The following is a 14362-nucleotide window of genomic DNA, read 5'->3' on the forward strand; positions in this document are numbered from 1 at the left end:
TCCAGCATGAACAACAAAGGTGAGGGTAAATGCAGTCGCACTCAGAAAGGTTTAAATACTTATAAAAATGCAATCCCGTTGTGTCTGTTTTAATATATATATATATATATATATATATATATATATATATATATATATATATATATATATATATATATATATATATATATATATATTATGTTAGTGAAAGATAAAGCAAACACACCTTTTTATAGAATTCACTATCGAGCTTCAATCTCAATGTATCAGTTTGCAATTCCAGTGCAACTAGCTCTTTTATCTTTATTTCTTGATTTCTCTTCTATATCTGTTAACATTAAAAAAAAAAAAAATTGTTTCTATCTTCAATAATAAGGAACTTGCTTCTGACAAAAACAAGACTAGTTGTCATATCAAAACTGTGATAACTTACTAAATGGAACAAATATTCACTACTGTTCGAGAATTGAATTCTTGCATTTGGCAACAATCAAGCTGACCATTTGCTTTAGCATTGTCCTTGTGGCCTTAAACTAATGCAACCTAAACATAATTTATGAATGTAGTATTCAAATAGAATGTCAGCTTAGTAAGTGTAACTACCATCATCATGAAGTCTGTTTCCAACAAGAAATATTTAATTTAAATTATGACAGATTTTGCCGGACCATCCAAACTTGCCGCTCCACACAAATGCACATGTTGCATATATGGTAGAGCCGGCTCTGCATATCACATATATCTAGTCGACAAATTATTTATATATGACATTTAGAAAAATACTATTAGGCAAATTAGTATTAGTTTTTACCTTTAAACAAGTTATTTGAATTTTATACTGTTCGTGACATTATTTTCGTACTTATTTAAGGCCTGCTTTCACGAAAAAACAAAATTTCATTTCTACTTTTATTTCTTAGTTGATATTGATGAAAACTGTTGAAATCCGAATTGTTAATAGGTATGGTATTCATGTAAATTGTAAAATATTTGTAGCGTATCAGTATCTAGCGTTTAATTTATGTTGCATTTTATGGTGATTATACCTACATAAAAATATTTAATACTTAAATAGACAAAAGATGCATTACAAATGACTATTTGAAAAAAAACGAAATTTAGAAAAAAAACGAGAGGCAATGTTTTTTTTTTCTAAAAAAAACGTACATTTCTGAACAAATACGAACGTTTTTTTTTTCTATTTACAACACTACCCAGTAGTAGAAGTATGTTCAGAGTTGTGACAATTGCCTGCGCAGGGGGTCCCGCCTTGTTCTGGAACCACTACTTGAAGTTCATCTTACATAATATTGAATATCTAAAGTTCTCTGTAATGAAGTACTTTTGAAATTAGGAGACGACCAAAATCATCAGTGGTTGTTGCATTTTGTAGTGCAGTCAAAATAAGGTTTGAGGTAGACATTTAAAATAAAAAGATGAGACCTTCTGGAATTTGTTCGCCATCTCTTCCTCATTAACCTCCAGAATTTTTTTTTTAAAAAGCCCAGTTGGCGTTTTCCGCCATTTTAAATAAATAATCTGCCATCTTGGATTTTTCACATGCACTTAGTTTATGCCACAAAACTTCTAAACTAATTAACGTAGAAGGATTATTCTTTCTTTATTATACTTCTAATATTATAGGCAATGTAACAAGTTATTATCACTTTTGTCCGAGTAACCATTTTTGCATAACTTTAGGATAAATTAAAAAATTGGGATCTGTATTAGGGGACAAATTCTTTTCATTGCCTCATATGAAAAAAGTGCTCGAATAGAAGTTGTTGGAAATTTCATAAGCTTTAAAACGATGTAGATATTGTCACTATATACAATGTCAGAGATGTGCAATAAAGCTTTAAACATCAGACTGCGCAAAATTTCTGTAGAAACATATGAATGAATCATTTAACATGAACAAAAAGATATTTAGTGATTTAAGACAGCTTTTCATTGCAATTTCCGGTAAGTATTAACAGGCTTGGAAGCCCGGCTAGTTTAATAAATAGTTCGAAAACAGTGGCGTCGGCAAGGGGTACGCAATAACCTTGAAAGTAGACTTTTGCACTATCTTTCTGTAGGCCTAGATGTCCATTGAAATTAGGACTTTAGCTTCTTTGGAATTTAGTTTCTTTTTGACGCAGTGTGTTTTGGGTTGGGATTCTTTCTTTCAATGAGTTGGGAAAAAATGTGTTTTTCTCTAACTACAAGGAATTATCTGTGACACGCTTGATATCTCATACAATATTTCGTTACGTGTACGGTTCCCATGAGACGAGACGAGACATAACTCTTACAATAGAAATAGATATAGTATATACATATATGATACTTATTTTTTTTACACTACTCACTACCTAGAGAGTTAACTGGTAATTGAGAATACAAATACATAAATTTTCTTTGTATATCTACTATGAAAAATAAGAAAAGAAATTACACCTAATCTACAGATACACTTAGTACTTACGAAGTACGTCTTACTTATTTTCTATGCAAGAATACTAAAAGAAATAATATTACTTCTTGCAAGGAATTGTTCGATTGTTGTATAGAGGGCTATATTTCAATGTAACACGTTCTTTAAAACGTTACAACATCGATATTTCTTTTAATGTAATATATACGTTTCATATGTAAACATCAGCACCGAACCTATCGTGAGTTTTGTTCGTGGTTTTTTACAACATCTTTGAAATCAATTTAATAAAAGTTCCTCTCGTGTTTCAAAACCGTTATCCTTTCCTTGCTACCCCCCCCCCCCGCCTTCCAACTTGTTTTATTTTCGGAAATAAAAAGGAAAAATTGAACATGAAGCAAAAATATAATTTCCGCGTATTGTATACATATACTTGGTTTTGAAAAGGGGAGTGAGGGAGAAATTATGTAAAAAACCAGATAAAACAAAATTAGGTCTGGAAAAATGGAAGTGGATGTAATATATTTATATTTATTTATTGTTTTTTTTAATATTTCGTTTTCTGTGTGATAGCCAATTTTTTTGTGTGTGAGAAGTTGGGGAGGATCACTGGGCAATTTCCAAGGGGAGGGAACGAGAATCTACAATAACAGCAAAAATGCAGGAATGATGTATATGTTTGCTGTTGAAATAGTGGGGAGAAATTTGAAACATGTGGTTACCCCTGTTCATATTGACAAAGCGAGAGCCTCCTACAAACTCAGTATGTATATTTGTTTCTGAGTATGTATATATATATATATGTGTGTGTGTGTGAGAGAGAGAGAGAGATTGGGATGAAGCAGATACGTCATGTTCTAGCGGTAGAGGGAACAAATAGAGTTGAATCCGCTCATCAAACGTCATCTGTTAACGGTTGTTGTAACCCAAACAAGTGAGCATCGTCTATTGCGATTTATCACCGTATTTTAGCCATCGTATGTATAAAATGTGGTTCCGAATACCATGGGCAGCTTCATTGTAATGTTTGATCCGATTGGTCGAAGCGGCAGACCATGATCCCCAGGTGTTGCCCAGCTCATTTTATCCTCCCGCCTCCCCCTTCCCTCAGGTAGGAGAGAGAGAGAGAGGATGGGGGAGGGGGTTCATTGTGACGAATTACAGGTCACTCTCATTCACTGATTGTTGAATGCGTTTATCCCGTTCCAATGAACCTATTAGTCACGGCTTCAAATCTCTCCTCCATGTGCGATTGTAATGATGTGTGGTAACCCCGCAATGGAGGATGGTGCGGGAAAGATGGTGGCAATATAGGGGAAGTTTGGAGGGGTGAGGAAGCTTTGATAGATTTTTTTGGTTTCAGTGTGTGGTAGCTATTTTGGACATAGCTGAACCATCAAGGGTTGAGTAAAGAGGCGGGAGGGAGAGGAAGTTGTGAAGCGAAAGGCGATAGGAAATAATGTTTGATGTCTCCTTGTTCACCAACAGTGATACAGTACAACAAGCGGGCGACGACAAGGGGCAGAGGAGAGGAGAATCGGACAATTGTTCAATTTTTGTGGTGAGATTCACTGCAACAATGTTTCAATGTTGTCTAAAAACAGCAAATGTTATTTTTCATATGTGGAAATGGATGGGTAGGGCGGGCAGATTGTTCATCATTTGTATTGACAAGGTTGGATTGAAGTCTACCATTCATATATATGTGTGTACATATAGGATATAGCTTTATCACCATTTTTCTCCCAAATAACAATTGCAAGTATACAAACCGAAGACGATCAATATTTAATGACCAAATTGCCAAGGGAAAAGAGACTATGTATACCATTCGTTAACATTGTAGGTATTTTCATAAAACTTTAGTACTCCTTTTTCGTACCTTCTCGGTACACTTACAATCTTAATGTAGAAGAATATATTGTTCCTAATGAAGAACAGGGCATTGCCACAAATATTCATGTTTCATTACAAATAAGATCGTGTTACTAAGTTTAGAAATGTCCTATGTTGGTTCAAGTGCCTATTTCCATTTCCCCCCTCTTAAATGGGTCATCATATGCTTTGCTGTGATTGGATAGAAAAATAGACTTTCAACAAACTTTGATTTTATTATATAGTAAAATAAGTTCACTTGTTACAATCTTCAATTTAACATACCATAGCTGTGCTCTTTAGAATAGGGGAGGTGGATGATTAATGAAAATGAACGACTTTGAAATACTCGTAATTTGTAGAATGAGAGCGTGAGACGAAACGAAAGAAATTCCAGTAAACCCATCACAAACTCACTTGAGCCAGAGACCTCACGCCTCAAAAGTGAGTACTCAACCACTGCATCACCGTGCTCCCATATTCGCATCTTAGTTTTCAGATGAGCGAGCTTCTGGAGAGTATCATTTTTCCTATTTTAAACAGATATAAAAGGACAGTGAAGCTTCGTGTCGAAGTGGGGCAAATGCGATCTCGAGCTCGATTCCTACTGACCACGAAAGCGTCAGATAAATATTCAAGAAGTACTTTGGATCTGATTGATTTTAGGCAATAGAATCTGTTCTACATGACTTCAGTGCTGAAAAGAAACATTAAATTGAATGAATGAATCGAATCAATTAGTGAATAAAAGAAAGCTATTACTTAACGAAAGCTTAAAGAAAGTTATTTTTGACTTGTAACCAACAGGGCTGTCTGGGAGATGAGACGAAAACACAACATTCGTGACGAGACAGTTCTAGCAATGGAAAAGACACCCTTTTGGATACTAGACGCTACTTTCACTTCTTTTCTCTCTCTCTTATCTCGCGGGCAATTCTCGAAACGAATATTATCTTTTAAAGATAAAAGCATTAACATCATTTCCCTACATAACAAATATATATATTTCTAGCAAGGAAAATGAAATAGGCTATTTCAGTTTAACATCCCACGTTATGCCAGTTAGGCTAACGGAGACGTATGATTAAGGCAATTGAATGATGACTGAGAAATTTATGGAATGAGAAAGTAGAAGAGAATGGGAATACCCGAGAAAACCCAAGGACACGATGTTGCCCATCACAAACTTACTTGGTCCGGTTCGAACTACTGATGAGCGCAAGTCTTGGTCTAGCAGTTTTAGCAAGAGTCTTGCATGCAAGACCAAGACCAAGACCAGGAATTCCGATGCAAGATGAAGACCAAGGGGTGCAAGACTAAGACTAAGACGAAGACTATACCTGCAAGACCAAGACCAAGACTCTTGCGCAAGAGTCTTGCACAAGTACCGGCTCAGTGGTAGAGCGTTCAACTCTGGTGCTGGAGTCCCTGGTTCGATTCCAGTCGGCACCATGTGAGCTTTTTTGATTGATAGAGACCGTGTGCGTAGGTTTTCTCGGGGTTTTCCCGTTTCTTCCTACTTTCTTAATTCCACCATTTCATTCATATATCATCATCATCACCCATCACCATCTCTCTTAGCCTCGGTGCATAATCGTGGCACATATATCTAGATATTACATCATTCCAAAACATATTAGTCGTGTTCTTCTTCTAAAACTAAAGAGAAATATAGTATTGAACATCGGTAATTCCGTACACCATAGCTGCCGACTACATGGGTATGACCTTGGCTCCAAGAATCAAGCATCCGTTAGAAATGTTTAATGTGTGTTCAAAAAATTAATATCGAAATAACATTTTCATGGCATTGACAAAAACTTGTGTATGTGACCGCAAGTTTGATTTCATGGGCGGGTGCTTATACGTTGAATAATTGTTTATCAATATAATTTTTAGCCTCCTCAAGTATATGGCACACGAGGATTGAGCAATATAACATTATACAACAATAAATAATCCGTATTCACATGGGAGAGTTTGATGCTGTATTTTTGTATTTCTAATATAGGTCAAAAGCATTTGTATAAGTTGAGTTTACACAAAAGACATGGACAGTTGAGTCGTTTTCAGTTTTTACTCAAGTTATACTAAAATATTAAGAGGTTTGATTATAATCGTTATTATTTTAATTTTTCTATCTCTTTTTTTGGTCGATATTGCTAACACACCATCATCATAGCTATTCTGCCATTATTGGGAGGTCACTTGTTGCAACTCAGAAGCTTCGATATACGGGTCCTCAGCTATTCTCTTTGTCTTGACGTAGCAATTTTTTGTTTCAATACCTTCATTCAACTACAGTCTTCTTTACCCCCTCCCTCTTTTCTTCCATCATATTCTCTAGCATGTCCCTCATAATAAAATTCCTCCTCAGCAGATGTCCCAACCAGTTCCTTTTTCTCCTCTTAATTACGTCCAAAATTCTTCTTTTTCCCCCTACTGTTACTATTTATAATATCTTCTCATTCGTTTTCCGTTCAATCCAGCTAATTCTCTCCTTTTTTCGAAAGCCTCCAATATTTATTTCATCGCTTTTGCGTAATGTCCATGGTTCTGTTCCATACAGTATATATTGAAATCAGTAAAACAAAATCTAATATTTAATTGGAAGTTTGTTCAATACCAAGATTAGCTAATCTTGGATGAAAATTTAATATATATATATATATATATCTGACGCCTTTAGAGTGTAAAAATAATTTAGCTATTTATGGTATTTCAGTAATTAGGGATGCGCACGAGTCCAGACATGTCTCGAATCTCGACTCGACTCGACTCGAATTCGAGTCGAGATTCGAGTCGAGACACACTTTGTAAAATTCGAGACGAGTCGAGACAAACGTGTTTCTCGACTCGAATTTTCGAGTCGAGACACGAGTCGAGTCGAGACAGCTCATAAAAATCTCGACTCGACTCGAATGTCTCGAAAATTTTTCTAAAACTTTTAATATTATTATGAAGAAATTATTCACTCAGGAACAGCCTTGAAACCAATTCCAGCATTTATTACTTTAGAAAGGTACAGAACGTATAAATTTAATAGTTAATCTTCCGAAATCAAGATCTAATTTTCAGCTCAATTCAGTTAATTAAAACTAGTAGTTAATGTCGTGATATTTGATTGTACTTCAAATATAGTAATAATAATAATAATAATAATAATAATAATAATAATAATAATAATAATAATAATAATAATAATAATAATAATAATAATAATTGATTATCTAGTTTGTATAAAACCATTATCCGTAGCCTATATCTAGTCTGTATAAGAACATTGCAATAATGTGAACATCATAAATTCTCTGAATGAGTAATTGGCAGTCTATGGTAATTTAGCATAGTTATAACTATTGTGTTTTTATTTCCATGAACGATATAGGGCTACATAACTTCTGGACAGGGCCAGATTTAAGGGGGTGCAAAGGTGCACGCTACCCCCCTTTGTTGTAAATATACCTGTCTAAAATGAGAAGCTAGCAGTGAAAATACCGCGACATTGGTGTGTCGTGAATGGGCAACTGATGTACCGCGAGGATATCAAAACAAAATTATTAATTCTATAGCAATCAAATTGCAAAACGTAGGGGAAAATGTATATTTGTATTGCACATTACTATGAACCTCTACTATGAATCTACAATTTTAAGTTTTATGCCGTGTTACTTTTCTGTACATTTCTAATGTTGAAAAAAGTATTTGTTATTGTTATGACCATTATTGCTTCTTTATCGTTACAGACTATTTCGTAACTTGAAAATTTAAAATATCATTCAATCCTTTCGATAAATTATTTACATTTGTGTTTTAAAAGTAAAATAGATTTATTTGTTCGTTCGTTATTTAATGATCTTCATTCTTAGTAAAAGGTTGGATACAGTTTTCGAAAAAGTACGCGTATTTTTAATAACCTGAGTCCAACATTTTATTGCAGTTGTTTTCTCCTTTTAAATTAGAATGAAAAATAAGCATAGTGATTTACCACGAGGAAATCCCAGTGATCGAGCTTTCTTCTCGGTGCGAAGGAGATCAGTAATCAAAGAAAAAAAATACCAGTGTGTTTTATATTTACAAATAATAATATCTGTAAGTGTGCCGCGAGAATCCATGTTACACCTATAGTGTGCTGCAAGTTGAAAAAGGTTGGGAAACGCTGTGTAGAGACTTTTATAGTGAGTTTGTATCATTGCCATTATATTTGCATAACGTTTCTCTTTTGTTTTTAAAAAGCAGTGTGTGTGTGTGAGTGTCAGCAAGTTGAGCACCAAGAGATCCATACAAGACGGTCCTCCGGAATTCGTACAAAAAAGACAATATAACAGTAAGTTGTAAGTGTTTCAGTTGTTGTGTAGTTAGTGCAAATAAACATTTATTCATTTGTCATAATTTAGCTGTTTTGTGAACATTTATTCATCAAAAGACAGACCACATTGGTCAACTCCGACCGGATCACAGTGAACTAGCGTTTGATACAAACTGTGAATGTGTATGTGAACAATTGTTACACTGCTCTTTGTGTAGTTCTGTTCATGTGTGCAGTAACGTTTATTAATTCTTCTGGAAACTATGTGAATAGACATAAGTGAGAACACGTTCATCAGTGTGGACTTGTGTGTGGACTTGTGTTTATTAGTTAGTGTGGACTTACAATATTGTTCAAGATGGAGGACTCAGACAGAAGCAAGTTAGTGAAACAACGTGGTGTGTGCAAAAGTCAGCTGACAAGAATTCAAAACTACGTAAGTAATATTAATTCAACAACTACAATTAGTCAGGTGAAAGTACGTAAGACTGCAATGATTGAGTTGTATAAAAAGTTCGATGAAGTACAATCACAGTTAGAAATAAATTACGAACAAGTAGAGGACGATGCATATAGAGAGGACTTTGATACCAGTTACTATGATGTATTAGCGCAACTAGAGGATTGTATTATTCAGCGTAGCCAGGAATCTCATTCAAACAATTCCTCAAAAAATAAGAATCAGGTGTCAAATGATCAATTAAAATTGCCTCGTGTTGAATTGCCATCATTTGAAGGACGATACGAAAATTGGCTTTCATTTTCAGACAATTTTAAAGTTATGATTCATAATAACGATAACGTATCAATGTTGCAAAAGTTCCATTACCTAAGGAGTGCATTGAGGGGGGAGGCGTATGATTTAATAGCGAATCTGCAAGTTACAGAAGCTAATTATAAAATTGCATGGCAATTATTGAAAGACAGGTATGAAAATAAGCGTTTGATTGCAGCTACTCATGTCCGTAATTTGTTACATATTAAATGTATCACAAAGGAAACTACATCAGAATTAAGAGAATTTATTAATACAGCTACTAGTAACTTGAATGCATTACGAGCTTTAGATTTGCAGACATCACTAGAAGAGGTTTTGTTAGTTCAACATTTCGTTTCTCAATTAGACAGTAACACTAGGCGTGCGTGGGAGTTACAAATCACAGATCATTCTTTCCCTCCCTTATCAGAGTTCTTTGCTTTCTTGGAACGTAGGTGTCAAGCATTTGAAACTATAAAAAATACACCATCGCAGGAAGTAGTGTCAAGGTCAAGGGGCGATAAAAATAGACAGAGTGCTGAACCAAAACAAAAAGAAAAAACAACCAAATCATACGTGACAACAACTCAGTCTTTCTGTAACTTTTGTAAACAAAACCTAATACATCAGTTGTTTAAATGTCCTGCATTTTTAAACGCTGAAGCAAAAGAAAGACAAGACTATGTTCGAGATAATTTATTGTGTTTCAACTGTCTCAAAAAAGAATGTAAAGTTAAGACGTGCAGATCAGGTGGCTGTAAACGCTGTTCCAAAAGGCATAATACCTTGCTGCATTATAATGTAATGTCAAAATCAGATGAGAAAACCAGTGTTGCTAATTCACAATCAAGAAATTTTTCGAGTCATTCTAATACGAATAGGGAAAATATGACACAAGGTTTTTATTGCATTTTCAAGGGAAAACCAAATGTTACTGTTATGTTATCTACTGCTATAGTAAATGTACGAGATGCAAATGGTAAATTACATCCATGTAGAGTATTATTAGATTCTGCCAGTCAAAGTAATTTTGTAACTGAAGATTTAGTTCAAAGGTTGCGTCTACCTAAAAATAAACACCGAGTTCCAATTCAAGGTATTAATAGTGTGATTAGTGAAACAAAGCATTGTGTAGATGTACATATAGAATCAAGAATTCGTGAATTTTCAATTGATGTAAACTGTTTAGTTTTGCTCAAAATAACAGATAACATTCCAAGTAGGCCAATAGATCATGCTGATTGGAACTTGCCGACAGACATAGTGTATGCAGATCCTAATTTTCACCAACCAGATACTATTGACATTTTGTTAGGCGCGGAAGTGTTTTTGGACATCTTGCGATCGCATAAACTAACTAGACCAGGGAATTATCCAGTAGTACAAGAGACTGAATTTGGGTACATTTTGGCGGGTAAAGTTCCTACAACAAGAGATTCTAGTATACCACAAGTGTCATTTTTTGTGCAAGAAAGTAACCTTGATAGACAGTTACAGACATTTTGGGAGCTCGAAACTATACATTCAACAGTCATGACTCAAGAAGAAAAGCAATGTGAACGACACTTTGAGGAAAACACTACCAGAGATAGCAGTGGTCGATTCGTTGTACGTCTGCCAATTAAACCAAATCATAAACCATTAGGAGAATCATATAATTTAGCTCTTCGTAGATTTTACCAGCTAGAAAGACGGTTGCAGCAGTGTCCAGAAATTAACGAGCAGTACTGTAACTTTATGAGGGAATATGAAGAATTAGATCATATGAAACCAGTGAAAGAAGAACATGAAGATAATGGTATGAAATGTTATCTGCCACATCACGCAGTATTGAAACCATCCAGTACCACAACAAAGCTAAGAGTGGTTTTCGACGCTTCTGCAAAGACTTCAACAGGGGTTTCATTAAACGACATACTTATGACAGGACCAACAATCCAGCAAGATTTACATTCAATTGTCACGAGATTTCGAACCTTTCCTATTGCTTTTACGGCGGATATTCAGTCAATGTATCGAATGATTAAAGTTCATGAAGATGACATTGGACTTCAAAGAATTCTGTGGAGATATTCATCAGTAGAACCAGTCAAGATTTATGAGTTGCAGCGGGTCACATATGGTGAAGCATCATCACCATATTTGGCGACTGCGTGTCTTCGAAAGTTAGCGGAAGAAGAAAGAAAGAAATATCCTCAAGCAGCAACAGTATTGGAACGTGATTTTTATATGGATGATGTAAGCTCAGGATGCCACAACGTTGAACAGGCGTCAAAGCTTCAGAAAGAACTTATTCAATTATTGCAAAGCAGTGGGTTTACTTTAAGAAAATGGTGTTCGAACGAGCCAGCATTGTTGGAAGCAGTGCCAGAAGAACATAGGGAAATACACTTACCGTTTGAATTTGAGTCCGAGTCAGGTGTTTCAACATTGGGTTTATCGTGGAATCCTGCATCAGATAAGCTTCTCATCACCAACAAGTCAGTTAAAGAATGTCTCACGACCAACATACCAACCAAACGTCAAGTGACTTCGACCATAGCAAAAATATTTGATCCTTTAGGACTCATAAGCCCAGTAGTTACTCCGTTCAAGATTTTCTTACAACAAATGTGGATCCATAAGATCAATTGGGATGATCAAATACCATCAGAGCTCTATCAGCAATGGTTAGACCTGTGTCATCATCTTCCAAGTGTTAACGAAATACAAATTGATAGATGTGTAGTATTGAAGAATTATGTTCATGTCGAGATACATGGGTTTGCTGACAGCAGTCAACTTGCGTACGGCTGTTGCGTTTATGTTAAAACTGTGGACATTTCAGGCAAAACTACTGTTAAACTTTTGGGTTCTAAATCGAGAATAGCTCCTATTAAAAAGGTAACGTTACCAAGACTTGAACTTTGTGCGACAGTACTTTTGAGCACGCTGTATCACAAAATAATTCCGATATTAAACATTTCAGTGAATAGTACTTACTTCTGGACCGATTCAAAAATAGTGCTTGCATGGATATCATCTCCAGCTGCCAGATGGAAGGAGTTCGTGGCAAACAGGGTTGCAGAGATACAGGAGATCACATCAGTCAACCAGTGGCATCATGTGTCGTCAATGGACAATCCAGCCGACATTATTACACGGGGAATGGATCCGATACAGTTGAAGGAAGCAGATATTTGGTGGCATGGACCCGCATGGCTTGAATCATTTGCATGGCCCGAACAATCAGAAGTGGTAGACGAAGGTGTTCCAGAAGAAAGGAAAGTAACGAGCATATCTTTAGTCAGTTATGAAGGTGACATAAGCTTTCTGAAAAAATTTTCATCATTGTGGAAACTATTGCGAGTTATTTGTTTGTGTCGTCGTTTTATTTACAATTGTAAAAATCACAACGAGAAGAAAGTAGGAACTATTTCCACTTCTGAAATTAGTGATACTTTACAACAATGCATTAAGCTAATCCAACAAGTTAGTTATTCGCAAGAATTCAAGGACTTAGCTTCGTCAGGCCAAGTTTCATCCCAAAGTGAACTTAAATCTTTGTATCCATTTATAGATAATGAACAGTTGCTACGAGTGGGAGGACGGCTAAAAAACTCCGACTTACCGTATGATAGCCGACATCAGATCATCTTACCACCTAAAGAGCATCTCACCAAATTGATAATTGAAGCGGAACATAGAAGATTGTTACATGCTGGACCGCAGTTATTGATTTCATCATTGAGGCAAAAATATTGGATCCCACGAGCTAAACAAGTCGTTCGATCTATCATTCATCAGTGTCTAGTTTGTTTTAAATTGAAAGCGTCAGCCTCAGAACAACTCATGGGTCAATTACCATCAGCACGAGTACAGCCAGCTCGAGCTTTTATTCACGTAGGGGTGGATTTCGCCGGTCCCCTAATGATTAAGCAAGGAACTAGATCTCGTAAAGTGACAAAGGCGTATGTTGCAATATTCGTGTGCTTAGCAACCAAAGCGATTCATATGGAGTTAGTGAGTGATTTGAGTAGCCAAGCATTTTTAGCAACTCTTCGAAGATTTGTATCAAGAAGAGGTAAATTTTCGAACATCTATAGTGACAACGGAACCAATTTCATTGGAGCTCAGCGACAACTTAAGGAGCTTCAACAACTGCTCAGTTCACAACAATTTCAAAACTCAATTCAAGATGTTGCAGTGCAAGAAGGATTTACATGGCATTTCATTCCACCCAGAGCAAGTCATTTTGCAGGCATTTGGGAAAGTGCAGTGAAGTCATTTAAGTTTCATTTAAGAAGAATAGTAGGTTGCACGATTTTGACATTTGAAGAACTCAACACAGTCATAACACAAATAGAAGCCTGTTTGAATTCAAGACCAATCACCGTTCTATCCAATGATCCCGATGATCCTTCATTTTTGTCGCCAGGACATTTCCTTATTGGTGAACCTTTGATGAGCATTCCGGAACCAAATCTAGTGGACATTCCGACCAACCGATTATCAAGATGGAATCACGTTCAGAAGATGAAGCAACATTTTTGGAAAAGATGGTCTCAGGATTATCTACATGAACTCCAGCAGAGAAGAAAATGGACAACAAAACAACCTAACATTTCTATTGGAGATGTGGTTCTAATCAAAGAAGACAACTGTCCTCCATTGTCATGGAAATTAGGTGTTATTCAACAAGTGTTTCCGGGAAAAGATGGACTAGTGAGAGTAGTGAGTGTAAAGTGTAAGACAGGGACTGTTAAAAGACCGATTACTAAAATTGTACCTTTACCTAAAAATGATCATGTGGATTGTGTGTAAGTTGATTGACTTGGTTCAATCAAGAGAGGGGAGAATGTAGAGACTTTTATAGTGAGTTTGTATCATTGCCATTATATTTGCATAACGTTTCTCTTTTGTTTTTAAAAAGCAGTGTGTGTGTGTGAGTGTCAGCAAGTTGAGCACCAAGAGATCCATACAAGACGGTCCTCCGGAATTCGTACAAAAAAGACAATATAACAGTAAGTTGTAAGTGTTTCAG

The 14362-nt window shown here is 35.7% G+C and overlaps 1 protein-coding gene across 1 annotated transcript; it reads left to right on the forward strand.

The window, feature by feature from the left end:
• The first annotated feature begins 8940 nt into the window (after positions 1–8940).
• On the forward strand, positions 8941–14142 carry LOC145665305 (uncharacterized). Its single transcript, XM_081732616.1, has 2 exons — positions 8941–12637; positions 12899–14142. The coding sequence occupies exons 1-2, from the start codon at positions 8941–8943 to the stop codon at positions 14140–14142; spliced, it is 4941 nt and encodes a 1646-aa protein (XP_081588742.1).
• The last annotated feature ends 220 nt before the right edge of the window (positions 14143–14362 follow it).

This window comes from Thermobia domestica, chromosome 1 (genome assembly GCF_964235325.1).
Source record: "Thermobia domestica chromosome 1, izTheDome1.hap1.1, whole genome shotgun sequence".
Classification (NCBI taxonomy): Eukaryota; Metazoa; Arthropoda; class Insecta; order Zygentoma; family Lepismatidae; genus Thermobia; species Thermobia domestica.